This window comes from Eretmochelys imbricata, chromosome 14 (assembly GCF_965152235.1).
Source record: "Eretmochelys imbricata isolate rEreImb1 chromosome 14, rEreImb1.hap1, whole genome shotgun sequence".
In the NCBI taxonomy this organism is placed as follows: Eukaryota; Metazoa; Chordata; order Testudines; family Cheloniidae; genus Eretmochelys; species Eretmochelys imbricata.
Genome location: NC_135585.1, coordinates 43988665 through 44011701, shown reverse-complemented (window position 1 = coordinate 44011701; position 23037 = coordinate 43988665). Strand labels below are relative to the sequence as shown.

The 23037-nt window shown below is 43.2% G+C and overlaps 3 protein-coding genes across 3 annotated transcripts; 1 reads left to right on the top strand and 2 right to left on the bottom strand.

Annotated features, from left to right (window-relative positions):
* The first annotated feature begins 5866 nt into the window (after nt 1–5866).
* LOC144274105 (olfactory receptor 6F1-like) lies at nt 5867–6439 on the top strand. Its single transcript, XM_077832769.1, has one exon. The coding sequence runs from the start codon at nt 5867–5869 to the stop codon at nt 6437–6439; it is 573 nt and encodes a 190-aa protein (XP_077688895.1).
* Nucleotides 6440–9874: 3435 nt separating this feature from the next.
* Nucleotides 9875–10804, bottom strand: LOC144275069 (olfactory receptor 14A16-like). Its single transcript, XM_077834178.1, has one exon. The coding sequence runs from the start codon at nt 10802–10804 to the stop codon at nt 9875–9877; it is 930 nt and encodes a 309-aa protein (XP_077690304.1).
* A 10021-nt stretch (nt 10805–20825) lies between these two features.
* On the bottom strand, nt 20826–21788 carry LOC144274233 (olfactory receptor 14I1-like). The gene has a single exon (XM_077832884.1). The coding sequence runs from the start codon at nt 21786–21788 to the stop codon at nt 20826–20828; it is 963 nt and encodes a 320-aa protein (XP_077689010.1).
* Between the last annotated feature and the right edge of the window lie 1249 nt (nt 21789–23037).

The following is a 23037-nucleotide window of genomic DNA, read 5'->3' as shown; positions in this document are numbered from 1 at the left end:
TGAGATTCAAAAAGTGAAAGCTCTATAAACCATTAAAACACAAATTGTCAACATCATGTGTTAAACTATAGAAAGTAAATATCCTTAATTCAACAGATCATACCTGTTTTTACTGTTCATTCACTAATCTATTTGTAAGCCTAATTCAAAAGTCTAAATCACTGGATTTTGACTCTAATAAGTTCTCCCGCAGTATTTTTCTTACTTTGCCTATCTGTAAATTTTGAGTATTATCGATGGAAATACATTTTCATCAGTTTGTGTGTGTGTGTGTGTGTGTGTGGTGAAATCGACATTTACCAACATTCACCAATACAAATCTAATCCTTCCAAGCCTAGTCATGACGTCTGTTCCTCGGTTGTTAGAATTTGATCCTGGGCAAACTGTAAAATCAGTTTTCATGTTCGATACAAAGGGGGAGATTGTCAAAGGATTTTCAATGGGAGTTGGGCCACAGAATTGCCCTCTTTGCCTCTGAAAATTTTCACCAAAGACAAAAATCATGGTCCTGGACTCAGAAGAAGACACATAAATAACCCCAGTGTTCCAAAGGTGTGTATTGGGAAGGGTAGCTGAGTTCTGAAATGAGCTGGAGAATGGAAAATGAGGGAGGATCTAGGAGAAAAGATTAGGAGTTCAAGTTTGGCAATGTTGTGCTGGAACTAGAGATTAGGATTCTCTGCCTTGGAATATAGCAATGTAAAATGTTCATCGTAGAGCCTTTGAGGAACAAAGACAAGTCGTGCCTGCCGCAGAGCACAGCAGAGATTCATGAAGGAGAAAATAGCAGAGGACAAGACTGACCCATTTACCTTAATATTAGAAGAAAGGAAATTTTCAGGGAAACTGGGATATTTTTCTTCCTATTCTTCTTCATGCTAAATTCCGTAATCTGTTAAAATGGGATTTGCATATCAGTGATTCTCCAGACTGCAAGTCAAGATCATCCCTTAAATATGGACATCCAGAATCAAGGGAAATTCTACATACTGTGTGTCCATAACCTAATGGAGTTCAATGGGTATTGGGTACCAAACTCTCTTAAGCCCCTTTGAAAATCCCAGCTAAGAGCATGGAGGGACTTTTGACAAGGAATAGCACTGGCTGAAGATTGAATGAACAATTAGTAGGTCAAAAGTGCCATCAACATTTCCAATGTCAATGGGAAAAATGATGAAATGATCAGGATCCCCTTCCCTTCCCTTGCCCTGTTTCTTGACAAACTCTAGTTGTAAGTTGTAGCTGATTGAGGCTTCGGGAGATAGGGGAGGTGATAATAATTATTCAGGCACTAGGATTCTGACTTGAACATTCAAGGAACATCAAATAATGCATTTTAACTGTTTAACTCCATGAGCATCTCTTGTGACCTACAGAAATCAAGACTGGGGTAGAGATGAAAAACTGATTTGATGTGCTGGTTTTCACCCTCTGAGTCCTGGATTTCCCAATTGCTGCTATTTGCATACGGAAGGAAGTGTCCACTCCCATGGATGATGAGATTGTTTCTCATCAGGAGGACTGAGAAGAACAGAATTCAATACAAAGTATCATTTGTTTCTCCAGATGTTAGGAAATCTGTGGACCAAATGAATTTGGTCACTGTGTGGGGTGGGGTAAAATTTTCTACAGCAGCTAAGGGTCAGATTTTTAAAGGTTTTTAGGCACCTAGTGGGATTTTCAATAGCATCGAGGTGGCTAAAACCCACTCAAACCCACTAGTACCTCAGGAGCTCACTAATTAAACAGAAGCTACTAAAGTTAGACATTTTTAAATCAGCAGATCCAGATAACCCGCATCCAGGAGTTTAAAAAATGCTAGCTGAGGAGCTCACTGGGCCTTTACTGTTGAAACGCTGGAAGAAAACTAATGTTGTGCCAATATTGAAAAAGGGTAAATGGGAGGACCAAGGTAATTATAGGCCTGTCAGGCAAGATAAGGGAGTGGCTGATTGTGAGGTGATTGACATGAGCTGGGACCGTATAGATCATTGTTGCAACCAAAGTCCTGTAGTGGCACCAAATCTTGTATAAAGGGAGTCAAATAAGGTGTCAAAGACAAGGTTATGGTTTGCTGGTTCTGATTATGCTGTCTATTTGTGTGTATTATTTTTGTAGTTAAAATTATGAATATTGGCTCTATACTGTCTGTATTGCAAACTTATGCTACGCTTCTCCGTGACACCCCAGACAAGTTGGTGTCAGCTCTGCCTAGCCTGCTTGATGGCCCATTAAGGACCACCAGATATACAATTGACCCATTGAGAGAAGGCAGACACGCCTTGGGACTCAGCAAGGTATTCAGGGACCTACCTATGGACAGAACTCTCAGGTGTTTCTAGGCCAGGTGATGGACAGCTTGTCTTTGGCACAAAGAAAGAAAGACCACATGGCAAGAGACTGTAAAAAGCTGCTGCAGCTCCTCCATCTTGTCTTCAGTCCTGCTTCTTACCTCTGGAGGGACTTTGCTCCACTGAAGCTCTGAACCAAGGACTGAAAGACCCATCCCAGCTGTGGATGTTCTCCAGAGACTTGATTTGAACTTGCAGTTTATTCTCTCACTGCTGCAAGCCTGAACCAAGAGCTTTGCCATCACTGTATGTCATTGATTCCATTGAATCAATTCTAGCTCTCATCTATATCGTTTTCCTTTTATGAATAAACCTTTAGGTTTTAGATTCTAAAGGATTGGCAACAGCGTGATTTGTGGGTCAGATCTGATTTGTATATTGACCTGGGTCTGGGGCTTGGTCCTTTGGGATGGAGAGAAGCTTTTTCCCTTTACTGGGGTCTTGGTTTTCATCACCATTTGTCCTCATAACTTGTGGCACTGGTGGTGATACTGGGAAACTGGGGTGTCTAAGGGAATTGCTTGTGTGACTTGTGGTTAGCCAGTGGGGCAAAAGCAAAGTCTTCTCTGTCTGGCTGGTTTGCTTTGCCTTGGTGTGCACAGAAACCCCAGCCTTGGGCTGTAACTGCCCTGCTTGAAGCAATTTGTCCTGAATGGGCACTCTCCGTTGGGTCCCGCCAGAACCAGCATCGTTACACTGATAAGGGACTCAATTAATAAAGAAATAAAGTAATATAATTAATGTCATTTAACATGGGTTTATGGTATCCTGTCAAACTAACTAGGTATCATTTTTGATGACATTACAATTGTGATTGATAAAGGCAATAGTGCTGATATAATAGACTTCTCTATGGCATTTGAGTTGGTACTGCCTGACATTTTGACTAAACAACTAGAAGGATACAAAAATAACATGGCACACAATACATGGACTAAAAGCTGGCTCACGGTTAGGTCTCAAAATGTAATTGTTAAAGGGAATTGTCTTGGAACAGGTATGTTTCCAGTGGGGTCCAAGAGGGTTCTGTTCATATCCTAACTCTATTTAACATTTTTTAATGATATGGAAGATGACATAAACTCATCACTGATAAAGTTAGCAAATGACACAAAATTGAGGAAGTAGTTAATAATGAAGAGGACAGGGTTACAGAGCAATCTGGATCGCTTGGTAAGCTGGGCGCAAGCAAACAATATGATTTTACTATGGCTAAATGTGAATGTCTACATCTAGGAACAAAGCATGTAAGACATACTTGCAGGACGTGGAACTCTATTGTGGGAAACAGTGATTCTGAAAAAGATTTGGTGGTCATGGTGGATAATCAGCTGAACATGAGCTCCCAGGGTGATGCTGTGCCAAAAGGACTAATACAATTCTTGGATGCATAAAGAGGAAAAAGACTACGTCCAGTTCTCGTGTCAACAATTCAAAAAGAATGTTGATCAATTGGAGAGGGTTCAGAGAAGAGCCATGAGAATGATTAAAAGTTTAGGAAGCACGCCTTATAGTGACAGACTCAAGGAGCTCAATCTATTTAGCTTAACAAAAAGAAGGTAAATGGGTGAATTAACCACAGTCTATAAATTCCTTCATGGTCTCTTCAGTCTAGCATAGAAAGGGATAACACCATACAATGGCTGGAAGTTTAAGCTAGGCAAAATCAGACTGGAAATAAGGCGTACAGTGAGAGTAATTAAGTTTTGGAGCAATTTACTAACGGTTATGGTGGATTCTCCATCACTGAGAATTTTTCAATCAAGATTGGATGTTTTTCTAAAAGATCTGCTCTACAAATTATTTTGGAGAAGATCTATGTCCTGTGTTATACAGAAGGTCAGACTAGATGATCACAATGGTCCCTTCTGGCTTTGCAATCTATGAATCAATGAAACCAATGAGTTTAGGTGCCTTGGTGTTTTTGAAAATCCCACTACATGCCTAAATACCATTTAAAATCTGGCCCTGGGTGACTTGAGAGCCTACATCCAATTTTCAAAAGAGCTTTAATCTTTCAGAGCCAGATTTTCAAAAGTATGAAGATGTCTAAAGCTTCAGATAGATGCTCAGCGGGATTTTCAAAAACACCTAACCACTTTAGGTGCCTAACCTGCTTAAGCATTTTTGTCAGTCTGCACCGTTGACATCTAAACACTTTTGAAACTCTAGCTCTTAGGCTCCTAAGCAACTTACATGATTTTGTAATGGGATTTAGGCTTCTATATCGTTTAAGCACTGCCATAAATATAAAGGGAAGGGTAACCACCTTTCTGCATACAGTGCTATAAATCCCTCTTGGACAGAGGCAAAACCCTTTCACCTGTAAAGGGTTAAGAAGTTAAGATAACCTCGCTGGCACCTGACCAAAATGACCAATGAGGAGACAAGATACTTTCAAAGCTGGAGGGGGAGGAACAAAGGGTCTGTCTGTCTGTCTGTGTGATGCCTTTGCTGGGAACAGATCAGGAATGCAGCTCAGAACTCCTGTAAAAAGTTAGTCAGTACTCTAGCTAGGAATGCGTTAGATTTCCTTTTGTTTAATGGCTGGTAAAATAGGCTGTGCTGAATGGAATGTATATTCCTGGTTTTGTGTCTTTTTGTAACTTAAGGTTTTGCCTAGAGGGATGCTCTATGTTTTGAATCTGATTACCCTGTAAGGTATTTACCATCCTGATTTTACAGAGGTGATTCTTTTACCTTTTCTTTCATTAAAATTCTTCTTTTAAGAACCTGATTGCTTTTTCATTGTTCTTAAGTTCCAAGGGTTTGGGTCTGTGTTCACATGTACAAATTGGTGAGGATTTGATCAAGCCTTTCCTAGGAAAGGGGGTGTAGGGCTTGGGGGGATACCTTGGGGGAAGACGTCTCCAAGTGGGCTCTTTCCCTGTAGTTTGTGTAACATGCTTGGTGGTGGCAGCATAGGGTTCAAGGACAAGGCAATGTTTGTACCTTGGGGAATTTTTTTAACCTAAGCTGGTAAGAATAAGCTTAGGGGGTCTTTCATGCAGGTCCGCACATCTGTACCCTGGAGTTCAGAGTGGGGAAGGAATCTTGACAGGCACCCTTGAAAATTGTACCTGTGATGTCTAACAATCCATGTAACAAAGCTTCTCCTTAATTATGATCTCTTGTATCTTGACAGATGGAGCCTGTGACTGGAATAGAGAAGGAAATCTACTCCAGGATATAGGAATTTATCCTTCTGGGCTTCCCCCGTAGTTAATATTTGCAGATCTCTCTTTTTGTGGTGTTTACCATGATGTATGTCCTGACAGTTGCAGGAAATGTTGCCGTCCTAGTCCTAGTGAGGGCCAGCCATCAACTCCGCACCCCCATGTACTTCTTCCTTTGCAGCCTCTCCTTGCTGGAGATATGATACACCACAACTTGTGTTCCCAAGACCATTGAGATTTTCCTGGGGAAAAGTAGAACCATCCCCTTTAGTAGCTGCATCCTGCAGATGGACTTCATTTTCTTCCTGGGGGGCACAGAATATTTCCTCTTCTCTGCCATGGCCTATGACTGCTATCTGGCTATTTGCTACCCATTGCACTATAGCACCATCATGAACAGCACCTTGTCTGCTCAGCTGGCCCTTGGCTCCTGGGTGTGTAGTTTCCTGGCTATTTCTATCCCAGAATCTCTGAGAGTTAGATTGTCCTTCTGTGGCACTGTCATTACTCGTTTCTTCTGCAGCATAGATTCCTTCATCATTCTCTCCTGCCCAGACACCTATGTGATTGAGATGGCAGCTTTTATCATCTCGATCATCGTCATCCTAGGATTATGTTCAATAACTCTGGTCTCCTACATTTACACCCTCTCCACCATACTGAGAATCCCATCAGCCCAAGGCCAGCAAAAGGCCTTTTCCACTTGCTCTGCCCATCTCACTCTTGTGATTATATGGTACAGCTCCACCATCTTCCTGTATGTCAGGCCTTCCAGACAGAATGCCTTGGACATGAACAAGACTGTCAACACTTTGAATACTATTGTAACTCCGCTGTTCAACCTCTTCATTGACAGTCTGAGAAACAAAGAGATGAAGGAGCCTTTATGGAAGGTATTCAGTGGGCGATGAAGTTGTTTTTGAATGGCTTAGATGTTACTGGGTCTGATTCTCAGCCTGTGCTCATGTTCCCTTTGGTAGTAACCGTCCTTGTTGTTGTTCTTTTAATCCTGGTTCCAGTTTTACATTTACAACTTTTGTATTTGGGTAAAATGTTCAGAAGTGCCTAAGGGCCAGATTTGCAAAGGAATTTAGGCACCTAAAGATTCAGATTGGCCCCTAAACACCATGAAAGATGTGGTTTCTAGGAGCCTAATTTTTATTGAAAATCTACTGGCATATTTTCGAAGATATTTAGATGTCTAAAGATGCAGATAGTTGTTTAGTGGGCTTTTCCAAAGCACTTCAGCAGATGAGGCACCAAAATCCCATTGATTTCAGTGGTAGCTACAAATACTTTTGAAAATCTGTCCCTTAAAATCTCTCGAGAGGTCCCATTGGCATGAATGAACATCTTTCAACTGAATTAAATGGCCTTTCGATCAGGCCCTATGTAGACATTACTTTTAGCAATTCACATTTAGGCCCCCATCCTGAGATCCTCACTCAAGTGCTAAATTATATTATTTTGAGTCGTCCACTTGACTCTAATGGGACTATTCACACTAGGAAAGAAAGCTTGTGCATAAAGCGTGTGCAGGATCAAGACCTTAGTGACACTGAATCTGCACTCAGAAGTTTGTCCTAAGTTTAAATTTGTAGCAACTCCAGAATTTTCATTATCTGTGATGTATGACTGGTTGGCCAACTCACACGACATTGTGTCTGTTCCTTGGTTCAATAGCTGAAAAATTATTAAACAGCAGACTAAAGAACAACATGCAGGAAATAAAGAATGATGAACAACGATGGTGGATTTTTTTTTTTAATTAGTGAAGAATTTCAAAAAATCAAATTTATTTCCCTTTTTAAGGGTTCTAAGTTTGGGGGTCCTACATATTGGTAAATGGAAACAATTCAATCATGTTTTTTTATAAAGTTTTCCGTTGAAATGTGGTCAAAAATTGAAATGAAAAATTGAATTAAAAAAAGAAAAAAAATCACTAAATCAACAGTTCTTTACAAAAATTTTTATTTTTGAAAATGGTCATTTTTCAACAAAAAGGAATTACAAGGGCGAAAGAATTTCAATTAATGGTGATCAATATGTTTTCACAGAACGTTTTTTATCAAATGAACTTGATTTGACTGTGACATTTCTGATTGTTAAAGGCAATGGTATTGACGTGATAGACTTGCATTTTTCTAAAGGTTTGATTCAGGGTAACATCACACTATTTAAAAATAACACTACACAAAAACAATAGTAAATTGATTAAAAACTGGCTAACTGATAGTTCTCAAAACATAACTGTTGATAGGAACTGTTCATTTTAATGGGTGATAGATGCCTAGATGCTTTTGAGAATCCCACTAGGTTCCTGAATACCTTTACATATCTTGCCCTTGATGCCTGACTTATTTGTATTTTTGTTTATTTGTATCTAGACCAGTCTTATCATCAAAGTGTAAATAAACTTTAACTTTTACCTTTGTATCCCCCTACCTTTTGGAAAGTGTTTTACTTATTAAGGCTGGGGATTTCAAAGGAGGTAAAGACGTAGGCTGGGTTTAACAAAGGAACCTGAGAGAGTTTTAATAGAATTTTTGCACCTATGTCCCTTTGGCATCTTTGGAAGTCCCAGGCCTAATTAGAGCTGGTTGGAATTTTCATTGTAGAGGAAATTCCAATATTTTGAAATTGGTTTTTATCCCAAATCTGGATGAAAATTTAAAACGTGCTGATACAGACTAATACGGCTACCACTCTGAAACTTGTATTTAGCTGTGACATTCTGAACATCTGTCCCAAACCCGAAGAAGAGCTCTGTGTAAGCTTGGAAATTTGTCTTTCCCAACAACAGAAATTGGGCCAATACAGGATGTTACTTCACCCACTGCTCGGAAAACCCCATCAAGGAGATGACATACGGGCACGCCCAATAAAGAAGAAAACACTGACAACACTGTCTACCCAAACACTCAGCCTCTCCCCAGGCAGAGGAACCAGACTGGAGATGGGGGTGGGGGGGCAGGGGGCCATGGCCCCATCACTTTTAAAAGTGGGAAGGGTATGTTCTCCCACTTTTTACTGGCCTTAAGGGAGACCGATGGTGGGGAAGGGGCAGAGAGGAGCAAGCGTGGGGAAGGGCCTTGGGGGGGAGAGGCGGCACGAGGGTGGGGACTTGGGGGAAGAGGACGTGTGGGGGTGGGACCTTGGTTCAGGTGTCGGTGCCCCCCCCCCACACTTCTAGGGAGCTTCCAGCGCTCCTGTCCCCAGGCACTCCCACCTCATAAAGAAACAAATCAATTCACCAGTAAAAGAAAAACAAAAAAAACCAGCTAAAATAAAATTTAAAAAATCTGAGAAAGAAGCAAGAACCAAACAACTGCACTGATACCACAATCATATCTTTTACCCTGAGAAGGAAGAACAAAAAAAGGAATGGAGTCTCTGGCTCCTCAGGGTCTACTAGGGGCTTTGCTATGGCTCCCGATTTTATGTGGAAGGTGCTCAGATAGCATGGTGATGGGTGACAGTGTGGAATCCTACGATAGATAGATTAGATTAGATAGAACAAACTCCTGCAAGTCTTTCTTACGTGGGATTATGGTTGGCACCTGACACAGGGTAGGACTCTGCACTTAAACAGGTCCCCTGTCTCTTTGTCATGTGCTAAAATTAAGACTTCCAGACACACCAGCCATGCCCCCGCCCTCCCCCCCTCACTTCCAGACTCCCTATATAGCAAAAGACTTGTTCCATGCAGCAGGGCCTGTAGGTGAAAGGCAACAAAAATCAAAGGCCCCAGACTTCAGTCTTGATTTCTCTGAGTGATTTCTCTTCTTTCTTCAGCAAAGTAACATGCACCTTTCTCAGGTAGGAGGAGAGCTGCCATGAACAAAGAGCGATAGACGGCTATTGAGCAAGCCAAGGCTTCTGAAGTCACCATGTCAATATTTTACCCAGACAGCAAAACACAGAGTTCATGATCTGATGCTGCCATATCCCACTCTGTCACATCAGCAAACAGAAACCCAAAAGCCATCATACCCCAAGCAAAGTTTTGACCCCAGAAAAGGAGAAGAACCAGAGACTCCATGAAGTCCACTGGGTACTTTCTAATGGCTACTGATTTTATGTGGAAGGTACTCAGATAACATGGTGAGGGGTGGCAGTATAAAAGCAGGAGATCGATAGATTTTCATCTTACTTATACTAGTATAAACCTGGAAGAACTCCACTGACTTAGTGGAGTTAGTGTGGATTTACCACTATACAGACAGCATTTTGCATAAAAAAATCACACACCATATTCTTATGGGGACAATAATGTCATCAGTTGATTGTATTTGTAAAAAAAAGAGATAAAACCATGTTCATCAGAGAAACGCAGACATTTTATTCTAGTTGAATAACCTCCACCCAGTTAGTTTCCTCAGGGAAGCTTTGATTTCCTTGTTCCTTATGCTGTAGATGATCGGATTCATCACTGGCGGCAGCACGGAATAGAGAACAGCCACCACGAGATCCAGAGCTGACGGAGAGCTGGAGATGGGTTTCATGTAGGCAAAGACACCAGTGGAAAGAAACATGAAAATTACAAGGAGGTGAGGAAGGCATGTGGAGAAGGTTTTATGTCGGCCCTGCTCAGAGGGGATTCTCAATACCGTGGTCAAGATCTGAACATATGTCACAATTATAAAAACAAAGCAACTTAGGGTTAAACACACACCAAATGCAATAACTCCAACTTCATTGAAGTACGAGTTAGAGCAGGCGAGCTTGAATAGCTGGGGGATTTCACAAAAGAACTGATCCACCATGTTGCCTCCACAGAAGGTTAACGAAAACGTGTTCCCGGTATGCAATGAAGAATAGAGAACTACACTGATCCAGGCACTGGCTGCCATTTGGACACAAGCTCTCCTGTTCATTATAGTCTCATAGTGCAGTGGTTTGCAGATGGCGACGTATCGATCGTACGCCATGATGGTGAGTAAGGCGAAGTCGGCTACAACAAAGAAGATGAAGAAAAAGACTTGAGCGACACATCCAGAATAGGAAATGGACTTGGTGTTCATAAGGGAATTGGCCATAGATTTGGGGATGGTGACAGAGATGGCACCGAGGTCTAGGATGGACAGACTCATCAGGAAGAAGTACATGGGGGTGTGAAGGTGGTGGTCAAGAGCTATGGCTATGATGATGAGAAGATTCCCTGTCAGGGCTGCCAGGTAAAGCACCAGAAACACCATGAAGTGCAAAATCTGCAGCTCTCGAACATCAGAGAATCCCAGGAGAAGGAACTCGGTCACGGTGGTTTGGTTGGACATTTTCTTTCTTAGTTCATCGTGTGATGGCTGTGGAGGGAAGGAGAAGAGCAATGGTCAGGGTTATAGCGAGAGAGGGAATGACTCTGATTCCCCTCTCCATGATATTTCATGGTGTGAATGTCAAAGGTGCACAGCACTTGTCACTTCCATTGACTGGAGTAGTGAGGGCTCCTTACCGCTCACAACCAGGGCACTGCTCTGGTGTGTTATAACAGGAGTGTAAATTGGCATTGCTCCCTTAAAGTCACTGGAGCTGGGTCAGTTTACACCATCTGAGGATCTGGCCCAAGATGTGGCTTGATCAAATGCAGGATGAAAGATGGAACAAAGTACAATCCAAATCCAACAATTTGAGCCAAAATTATGCCCCTATTGCTACAGACAGCAGGCTCACAACTTGGCCAACTCATCTCAACTACTAAAATGCCAGCACAGTCTGATTCCCACTTAACTGAGAAACACAGCACAGAATCACCCAGCTTCCCGCATGGCAGCTTTTCTGTGATGATTCCACCCCAACATCCCACATACCTCCTGATGCCTACTTACACGTTGATTTATGGCACCAGATCCCAGCTGCACTCCCATTGCTGGGTGATTATGGGCTGGTCGCATCGCTCAGTTGCTGCTGGGTTGTGTGGTTCCCCTCTGTGACTTTATTTCTGTGCTGTGTGAGTCAGGAGACTTCGGTTCTAGTCTTGCCTCTGTCACTTTGTGACCATGGAGCAGTCACTGCTGCCTCTCTTTTCTCCCCTTCCCTTTCTCTGTCTTGTGTACTTTGAATGTGAACTCTTTTGGGGATGGATTGTGTCTTCCTATGTGCATGTTCTGTGTACATGTTGACAGTATTTTTGTTTAGCAGGCAGCAGTGTGGGACAGAGGCTATGATGGTAGAAGTGGAGATCTGGGTTCTAGTTCCATCAACCTGCTGCCTGTCCTTGGGTAGGAGAAAGAGAGACAGCCTTTGTCTGGGAGCTTCGACTCTCAGGGCTTTAGTTTAGAGAGGTTAGTATGTTTAAAACACATTCTCTGGGCGACCAACTTTGCTACTTACTCAGTTTTACCATCCTGCAGCTACCCCTTTGAAACAGACAAACACGGTTGCAATAGAGGGAATGGGGTTGGAAATTATGGTGTTATTGGACAATATTCATGTTCCCCACCCTGGCAAAAAGCTAAGTTTCCAGGTAGGAGTAGTCAGACAATTTCTACTTTATTTCAAAGGAAAATTCAGTTTTCAGTTGAATATATTTTCATGGAAAGTCTCTGATATCCATAAAAATGAAAACTTTTTTTGATTATGCCTAAAAATTTTCAGGTTCAAACAGTTTTCGGCTGAAACTGTTTGGTTCTCACAACCTCAATGAAAAGTCAATTTTTTCTGGTGGAAAAAAAAATCTGATCATCTCTAGATATCTGCATAATTTGATAGTAAAAGTCTTCAAGAGTTCTAATTGCAATTCATATTTCTGATATTAAATTTGCCCCATATATTAATACTCTAACATATTTAATTGAAATAGAAAACTTACTTTGTTGGTCTTTATTCCAATTTGCGATGCATTTGATCCGACTGTGTTAGGAATCATTGGTCATTATCTATCTATCTATCTATCTATCTATCTATCTATTCACCCACTGCCAGGATTGTTTGGTTCTCTCTCTCTCTCTCCTTCCCGCAACACTGTCGTATTCACCAGCTGTTGTCAGATCCCTTCGCTGGATGTCCTGAGTTGCAGGGGTCTCTCTGCAGTTCCTAGCACAGATGGGCGCTCCCTGCTTCCCTCCTAGGGCAGGCTTGGGTGAAAGGTGATGGACTAAATGGGATCAGGGACTGAAAGACACTCCCAGCTGTCGAGCTGATCCTGGTTTGTGCCAGCTTCAAATAAGGTCACAGCCCAAGATATCCCTGCTCTGGGGCTAAATAGCTGAATCTGGTCTCCAGAGCTGTGAGCCCAGCTCTGCTCTCACCTCAGGAGCAAAGCATCCTGACAACCTGCCCTAGTTGACCCTAACTCCCCAGAGGGGGAACAGCACCTGCCCTGCATCTCACATGATGACAGCATCTCTTGAAGGACCTTTAGCTAAAAACAAGGCAGGGCTGGATCACAAAGGGGGTCCCCACAGGATGGCAAAATAAAACATATATTTGTAGCACAGACATGGGATCTACAATAGCTAAGAGCCTCTTGGCACCAGAGTCTCAGTTGGCCTGGAATAGCCTGTTCCTTCATTAACTCCACATAGTCACCTCTAGGGGAGCAGAGATGTTTTTCTCCTGCATTGCACCAGCAGCTCTTGGGATGCAGCCACCAGAGGAACCCACAGCTCAGGCTGCCCTGGCTGCGTCAAGTTCCTCACTAAGAGACAAACACTAAAAACTAAGGACCAGGTCCTGGGCTGGTGTAAGTTGATACACTTCCACTGACTTCAGAGTAGTGAGGGCTATTTACACCACTTGGGGATCTGACTCATTGACTTCCAGGGAGCTACATCCATTTACACCAACTGGGGATCTGGCCCATGACGCAGTTTCCAACCTATATCCTTTGCCTGTGAAACTCAACCAAAGAAGAGTCAAACATTCGTAACCAGGCTCCTCTTTCCTAGCTCTTTGTCCACTCAGATGAATTACAAGTATAACTTATAAGTGTGACAGAGCGATTCATTCCCACTTGGGACAGAACTGGGGACAGTGTTGTGGAGATTTTCTGCATCTGATCTTCAACTTTTATTGGGATGAATAGCCCAGGTCTTTTACTTTCTTTCTTTCTTTCTTTCGAAGTAGTAACATTGTTTTCCTTCCGGCAGACGACATTAAAATAAAAGGCTCCTTTGGCTACAGATGCACTGTTTAAAAATGTGTAATTTACACGAGACATTCATGTCAGAGAAACTGATGAAATACAAAGAGCCAGAGAGTAGAAATCAGCCCGAGACCGATTGGAATCAGTGGTTCTGATCCTCAGCAAGTTCAAATCAGGGTAGCTCCACTGGAGTGAATGGGTCAGTGCCCCAGTTTCTGTAAATCACCTCTAGCTGCCTTGGACTCAAAGGGTCCAGATCCCCAAACAGCTGTTGTGTAAGTCAGCCCCAGCCCCACTGAAGTCAATTAGACCAGTTCCTCAGTGAATGTAAGTTGGCAGAGTGCTATGGAACTAGGCCAGGTTACATGAGCTAAATATCAGTGCTGTGATGTTGAGTCTTTTGTTTGTTCCTGTCTCTGAGATTCTCATTGCTGAACATCACAATCCCATCTCAATGCTCCTGGAATATTCCAATAGCAGGGTTCATAGAAACCTGCAAGATGGGTACCCAACCAGTAAATGAACTGATGAATATTATTACCATCACAGCAACGCCCTTCTAGTTGAGGTTGCACCATGACTTCTGTTTAAAGGTCCTCCTTTCTTAAAAAAAAAAGAAAAGGAAAAAACAGAAGACATGCTTAGTCAGATTCTTTTGAAATTTAATGTGCCTTAGGAGGGTGCAGGGTAGGATTAGTGAACTAAATGTGGGGTCATTTGAGTGAAGGGTTGTGGAGATATGAGCCCCGTTACAAGTTTCTAGGTTTTGTTTATTTTGCTCAAAGCTAGAGATCAAACTATTGATGTGAGGCAGGTCAAACTGGTCTCAATCTGTCTCATTTTACCCAAGGTAGTGCACGGCCCCCACGAAATCTTGGGGGACCCGAAATGAGAATGGAGTTTAAGAAAGTCTGCGTGTTGGATTGTGCGCTTGTGCCAATGCAGAAGGAGGGCTAGAGGATTTCCATTCCCACCATTTTGTATGGTTTAAAGCTCAGTTTCTGGAAGTGCACTAGAAGCTGAATGGTTACTCGGATAGCTTTGAAATTTGGGTGCCTCCTGGTTTCCCCGGGGGGAGCGTATCAGCACCAATGACCAGTGGGGGAACACACAGGGATGCCATTAACATCTCTCTGTTTGAACTGGGGTAAGACAGCTTGGAAGCCCCAGCCCATGTTTGTAGCTCTCTCCGTTCCTAACTGTGCAACACTGGACTTCATTTCCTTCCCCACCTACATTTCCATCCATACAAATGTCCTTTGCTTGATGTGGCCACCTCTCCATGGAATGGGGAAAAAATGAAACAAAAACCTGTGAAGTGAAGAAATTTCCTTGGAGAAATTTGCTCTAATGAACACACAGCGTGCACCTCTATGATCAACCCCTGGAACTGCTGCAGTCAGCGGGATTATTGCTAGTGACGGCAGTGGGATCAGGACTGGGCCTTCCCTGCTATGTAAGAGCTGAGGGTTGTGTGGCTGACAGAAGAAGACTATTTCTATCAGGAAATTGCAAATTAATTTGAGATGGGCCCAGCTCACCCTTCGCCCCGCCCCCCCAACCTCACTCTCCTGCTGGTAATAGCCCATCCAAAGTGACCACTCTCTTTAAAATGTGTATGAGAGCAGGAGAGTGAGTTTGTGTGTGTGGTTTTTGGAGGGGGGTGGGGGAGGGTGAGAAAACCTGGATTTGTGCTGGAAATGGCCCACCTTGATTATCATACACATTTTAAAGAGAGTGGTCACTTTGGATGGGCTATTACCAGCATGAGAGTGAGGTTGGGGGGGGGGGGGGGCGGAGGGTGAGAAAACCTGGATTTGTGCTGGAAATGGCCCAACTTGATGATCACTTTAGATAAGCTATTACCAGCAGGAGAGTGGGGTGGGAGGAGGTATTGTTTCATGGTCTCTGTGTGTATATAATGTCTTCTGCAGTTTCCACGGTATGCATCCGATGAAGTGAGCTGTAGCTCACGAAAGCTCATGCTCAAATAAATTGGTTAGTCTCTAAGGTGCCACAAGTACTCCTTTTCTTTTTAGTAATAGGATGAAATTTCACAGTGAGAAGTGTAAGGTTATGTATTTAGGGATTAATAACAAGAATTTTAGTTATAAGCTGGGGACGCATCAATTAGAAGTAACGGAGGAGGAGAAGGACCTTGGAGTATTGGTTGATCATAGGATGACTATGAGCCGCCAATGTGATATGGCCATGAAAAAAGCTAATGCGGTCTTGGGATGCATCAGGCGAGGTATTTCCAGTAGAGATAAGGAGGTTTTAGTACCATTATACAAGGCACTGGTGAGACCTCACCTGGAATACTGTGTGCAGTTCTGGTCTCCCATGTTTAAGAAGGATGAATTCAAACTGGAACAGGTACAGAGAAGGGCTACTAGGGTGATCTGAGGAATGGAAAACCTGTCTTATGAATGGAGACTCAAGGAGCTTGGCATGTTTAGCCTAACTAAAAGAAGGTTGAGGGGAGATATGATTGCTCTCTATAAATATATCAGAGGGATAAATACCGGAGAGAGAGAGGAATTATTTAAGCTCAGTACCAATGTGGACACAAGAACAAATGGATATAAACTGGTCATCGGGGAGTTTAGACTTGAAATTAGACGAAGGTTTCTAACCATCAGAGGAGTGAAGTTTTGGAATAGCCTTCCAAGGGAAGCAGTGGGGGCAAAAGACCTATCTGGCTTTAAGATTAAACTCGATAAGTTTATGGAGGAGATGGTATGATGGGATAACATGATTTTGGTAATTAATTGATCTTTACCTATTCATGGTAAATAGGCTCAATGGCCTGTAATGGGATGTTAGATGGGGTGGGATCTGAGTTACTACAGAAAATCTTTCTTGGGTATCTGGCTGGTGAATCTTGCCCAAATGCTCAGGGTTTAGCTGATCACCATATTTGGAGTTGGAAAGGAATTTTCCTCCAGGGCAGATTGGAAGAGGCCCTGGAGGTTTTTCGTCTTCCTCTGTAGCATGGGGCACGGGTCACTTGCTGGGGGATTCTCTGCTCCTTGAAGTCTTTAAACCACAATCTGAGGACTTCAATAGCTCAGACACAGGGGAGAGGTTTTTCGCAGGAGTGGGTGGGTGAGATTCTGTGGCCTGCGTTGTGCAGGAGGTCGGACTGGATGAACATAATGGTCCCTTCTGACCTTAGTATCTATGAATCTGTGAATCTATAAGAATGGATTCTCCTGTCACCCACAAAAGGGGTTCCTGCAGGGCAGGACTGGTGCACATTGGCAAGGGGCAGGATGTGGAGGAAGTGTATCTAGCCACAATCTCTGCTTCTACATGTTCTTTTGAAAAATAGACTTCAGGCTGAGGTTTTCAAAGGAGCCTAAGGGATTTAGGTACCCAAGTCCCACAGTGTTTCAGCTGGAGTTGTGCACTCCTGACTCCTTTAGGCACCTTTGAAAATTACAGCTTTCTGCCTCTTCAATGGGCTGCTGATCTGGCTGTTTGATGAAGAAGGAAAACAGAACAGGCAGGGGAGGGGACAAGGAAGAAAGCCCTTTGTCCAAAAAGCAGGTCATTCAGTGTTATCAGTGTATAGTCTTCAGCCAATAAAACATCTTGTTTCAGCCCTGAGTGTACAACATGCTGCATACAATTTCCTCCATAAGCCCACAGAGCAAAATCCATTCCTGGTGTAACTCCCTGGAATCCAGTGGGCTCTCACCAGATGAATTTGACCCAATCTCAAGTGTTTTACTACTGAATCCTCTGCAATGCCCACTGAGGATAATCACAGCTCTGCACTCCCAGTCGGCGTTGTGCCCAGGGAATTCTCCACATGGCCTGCGTCCTCTATTCTATTGACATCTGAATCCCTGAGCCTTTACACACTCTGCAGAATTTAAACACGGAGACATGAATGGGAAGAGATTGTGCCTGATAAAGTGTCCTGAGGAATGATGACACGTCCTGATATAAACCTCCACTGGGTCAATGGAGGCGATGAGGAGTCAGATGTGGAAAACTATCTAAAGTTTTAGGTATTTAGAAACCTAAACACTCAGCTGGGTTCCTACTGGGGTCCTCAGATGTGCCTAACTCCCATTGATTTCATGATTTCCACTCATCTGAGCTGTCACTAATTATCTCCAACTGGGCAGTCTTCTGAAGGACCAGTAAGCCAGCTCGGACCTTTGAAGCCCATCTGGACAGTGCAAAGGGGAGTTCAGTCTCCAGAACACACTCATGACCTGCATCTTCAAAGAGATTGTGCCAACCTGCAATGGGGACATTGTCTGTCCATCCAGCTAGTGGTGGGTTTTGTAGTGACACGGCAGATCCGTGACCTCAGATCCAAAAGCTCCTCTCTTGAATGTTGAGGAATTTGGGATCCCAGCATGAATTAGAGTCTTGATTTGGACCCATCTCTGCTTTTCTGTCATGTGAATGCATTCTTGCTTAGGGGCCAGGGCACAGGCCACGTTGGCCCGTGAGGTAATCTGCCACTGATTGCTTTCACAATATATTTAAATTGCATCCAAAACCCTTTTATTATACATATATATATATGGTGAAAGTTGGAATATGCCCGATTTGTGGTTGCTTACACAACCCCCCATGCATCAATGTTGTGTCCTGCATGAGGGAGGGGTCCTGGCAAATCGTGCTTTAATGGAAATGGCACAATACAAACTACCCGCATTGCTCAAGTGTAATTGAAGATGCAATTTACAACTGGCATTAGATCATAGTTGACAGCACTGCAGTTTTCAGAGTAACAGCCTTGTTAGTCTGTATTCGCAAAAAGAAAAGGAGGACTTGTGGCACCTTAGAGACTCACGAAAGCTCATGCTCAAATAAATTGGTTAGTCTCTAAGGTGCCACAAGTCCTCCTTTTCTTTTTGAGAACTGCAGTTGACTCTCCAGGGTGGTGTTGTCTCTGCAGGAGTAAGGGAAATTAAATTCAATAGGTATGAATGACACTGAGTATACACTTTGGGACAGATTTTACCACCTTTCTTCATGTTGAGTAGCTCTATGGATTTTAATGGGACTGCCCATGGAAAAGGGAATTCTCAGTGTGAATAATGGTGTCAGACTCTTGGTTAGTAGATAAAAAGAGATACATATTCACAGCATCACAGCACTGTACGCTGTACACCATTCACACTCAGTGCTCAGTAAAGAGAACAGTCAGTACCTGAAAACCAGTAGCAGCTATGGCTGGTTAAACATTTTCCATCAAAAGATTTATGGTGGAAAATTGGACTTTTTACTAAATGATTTTTTTTTTCAGAAAGTGTCTAATTTTCTCTTGAGAACTGATTTTTCACTGGAAAACTGAAATTCTAAAAACCAAAAATTTTGCGCAAAAAAAGAGAGAGTTTTTCTAAAGTTTTTGGCAGACTTTGACCCCAAAAAATTGGGTTTGGGATTTCAAACAAGCAAACAAACAAAACTGTTATGAGGTTTTCTTTGAAAAGTCTAAATTTTTCACGAGAAAATTGTACACACACACACACACTCAGAGATGACAATTTGTGACTAGCGCTGGTATCAGAGAAAGGAGACAAAACTGGTATGTGCCAACACAAGGAGAGGAATATGAGTTTTGATACATCCTGAAACTACCAATCGGTCCCCATTCACATCTAGCTATTTATATCTACTAACCACTAGGCTGAAGAGTTATTCTTTCCTCTCTCGCTTGCTCTCTCACCCACTTGCTCTCTCACCCATAATACCTCCTTATGTATTTATCCAAAGTGTAACAGGTTCAGTGGAAGAGACTGGGGAAGCTCCACATCAGAATACCCCACAGCTCAGGGGTTAGACACACAGTGGTTAGGACACAACCCACATTTTGAATGGGAATAGATCCAATGGGTGGTCTCTGAGTACACGTACCAATTGGGCCCCACACATGAGTTAGCAGACAAAACCCTGTCTTCCCTCCAGATGGTGAATTGCTCCGGGACTGAGGTGGGAGACAGGTGTCTGGACACCTGGAGTGTGGCTGTAGTTTTATTTTAGCTTTAATATAATTAAAAGATACCTATCCGAGGCCCTAGGTGCCCTAACATGTCATTACTAAAACAATACAATCCCAGCTGCCTTAAAATAATAATTTCAGCAGAAACTCAGTCATCCAGAGAGCTACAGAACTCTTTCTCACCCCTTCATCATTGTGGGAAGCAAATTGTCAGATCTGTCAGAAAACCCAGTCAAAGAGAGAACACATTGGCCTCCCAAATACATGACAAACTGCTGAAACAGCCATGTAACCAATCATTTCCCTTCCCCCAAAGAAGGGGGAAAAAACAACCCAAAGCCAAACTGACCAACTGATAAAACCAAACAAAAGCCAGACGAGATAGCTTTTACAACCTGGCCCGGTACCCACTTATACAGTCACCCATCTCGTGAAAGCGGACCCAATCTCTGGGTGCCACATACTTCCAAGGTAATTGCGTCTGGGTAGAGTCTCTTCGTCACTAGCTCTGGGGCTCTAGGAAACACTGCCAAACTCAGACCTCTGGTCTGACGCCCTTCCCTTAGCCATTGGAGCCCACTGTCCAGCTGCCTTACAACTCAAAACCAGTGTCTGAGTTCTCCCAAGCCCCCAGACACCTACACACACTCTGCCAGAGCTTCACCTAGGCTGTGCTCATGCTAGGCTTCTAGTTGAACCCCTTTAAGAAGAATATGATAGGAAGGTGAGGAACATGTGTTGAGCCAAGGGATTTCTTAACCACAGAAACTTTATGCATTAAGCCCTCAAGAGTTACAGATCTTCAAAAACAAGATGGTCCTGAGACATGCCCTCCCCTCATTTGATCTCATCCATTCTCTAAGTCCGAGGTTGCAGGCTGAATCCAAGCAGAGTTTATGCCCCCCAAAAGGAGAAGACACAGAGACCTCATGAAGTCCACTAGGGACTTGATTATGGCTATTCATTTGAGGTGGAAGGTGCTCAGAGAGTGTGGTGATGGGTGGCTGTACAAAAAACTTGATAGATAGATAGATAGATAGATAGATAGATTAGATAGATAGATAGAGTCTGATCTTATCTACACTGGTGTAAATCTACAGTAACTCCCCTGACTTGAGTTGTGTTTGTCTGCATTTTTACCAGTCCAAATACAGCTTTCTGCATAAGCAAATGGCAAAGCATGTTCTCATGGAGATAATAATGTCATCAGAGGATTACATGTATAAAGAAACATGGAATGAAATCACAACCAAAGGGAAAAAATGGACAGATTATTTCTGGTGAATAACCTCCACCCTATCAGTTTCCTCAATGCAGCTTTGATCTCCTTGTTCCTCATGCTGTAGATGATCGGATTCATCACTGCTGGCAGCACGGAATAGAGAACAGCCACCACGAGATCCAGAGCTGAGGCTGAGCTGGAGGTGGGATGACTGTAGGCAAAGGTGGCAGTGCAAAAGAACAAGGACACCACAGTGAGGTGAGGGAGGCAGGTGAGGAAGGCTTTATGCCGGCGCTGCTCAGCGGGGATTCTCAGCACTGTTTTGAAGATCTGAACATACGACACAATTATAAAAACAAAGCAACTTAAGCCTAAACACACACTAAAGGCAATAGTACCAGTTTCACTGAGGTACAAGTCAGAGCCAGCGAGCTGGAGGAGCTGGGGGATTTCACAGAAGAACTGACCCACCACATTGCCTCCACAGAAGGAGACTGCAAACGTGATCCCAGTGTGCAGTGCAGCGTAGAGAAAAACACTGATCCAGACACCAGCTGCCATTTGGACACAAGCTCTCCTGTTCATCACTCTCTCATAGTGCAGTGGTTGGCAGATGGCAATGTATCGGTCATACGCCATGATGGTCAATAAAACAAGATCTGCTGAAACAAAAAAGACAAAGAGAAAAACTTGGGCAACACATCCAGGATAAGAAATTGACCTGGTGTTCATCAGGGAATTGGCCATGGATTTGGGGACAATGATAGAGATGGAGCCGAGGTCTAGGATGGACAAATTCATCAGGAAGAAGTACATGGGGGTGTGAAGATGGTGGTCGAGGACAACAACTGTGATGATGAGAAGATTCCCTATCAGGGCTGCCAGGTAAATCACTAGAAACACGATGAAATGTAAAATCTGCAGCTCCCGAACATCAGAGAATCCCAGGAGAAGGAACTCGGTCACGGTGGTTCGGTTGGACATTTTCTTCCTCAGTGTGATGTCTGGGGAGGGAAGGAGAAGGGCAATGGTCAGGATTAGAGTGCCAGAGGCATTGATCCTGATTCTCTCTCTGCAATATCTCATGATGTGAATACCAAGGGTGCACTGCACCATCACTTCCATCAGCCAGAGCACTAATCAGGTGCATTACCACATTAGTGAAAACTGGATTATTTCACTTAAAGTCAATGGAGCTGGGTCAGTTTATGCCTTCTGAGGCTCTGGCCTTATATAAAATACAGTATGAAGGATGGGACAAAGTACAATCCAAATCCAACAATTCTAGCCCAGATGGTTTCCTAGTGTGACAAACAGCAAGCCCACAACTTGGGCATGAAACTAACATACTAAAATGACATCAGCCTGATTCCCACTTTCCAGAGAAATACAACATTGACTCACTCAGCTTCCTATGTGGCAGCTCGTCTGTGATGATTCCTCCACACAGACGGCCTGCTACCTCTTTCCAGATTGATTCCTGGTACCAATTCTAGCTGCACTTCCATCTCAGTGTGATGATGCGCTAGGAGCAGCGCTCAGTTACTGCTAGGTTGTATTGTTTCCCTCTGTGACTTTGTGTCTGTGCTGTGCAGGTCAGTAGCAGTCAGGAGACTTGGGTTCTGTTCTTGGTTCTGCCACTGACCTGCTGGGTGACCTTGGGCCGGTTACTTCCCCTCCCTGTGCCTCTGTTTCTCCTCCCTCCCTTTCTCTGCCCTGTCCATTAGGACTGGAAGCTCTTAGAGGGGTGGACCGTGCCATACTATGTGTATGTTCTGTGCACCGCTCAACAGCACTGCCATTTAGGTGGCAGCAATATCGGACAGCAGATATGGTGCTAGAGCAGGAGATCTAGGTTCTAATCCCATTGACCTTCTGTCTCTGCTTGGGCAGTGTCAAGATAGAATGATTTTGTCTGCGGGCTTCAACTCCGTCTTTTAGCTTCACAGTGCTTAAAATATATTCTGTGGGCTATCGACTTTGCTTTATTCAGTTTAACCATCCTGGAGCTATCCCTTTGAAACAGTTGCAATAGAGCGAATGGGTTTGAAATTGTGGTTATTAGTGGAAAATCTTAATGTTTCCCACCTTGGTGCAAAACTAAGTTTCCAGTTCTGGGTAGACAGACATTTTCTGCTTTAATTATTTCAAAGGCAAATTGGGTTTTCAATTGAACACATTTTCATGGAAAGTCTCTGCTATCCTCAATATATATTTTGTTTTTCCAAGGATA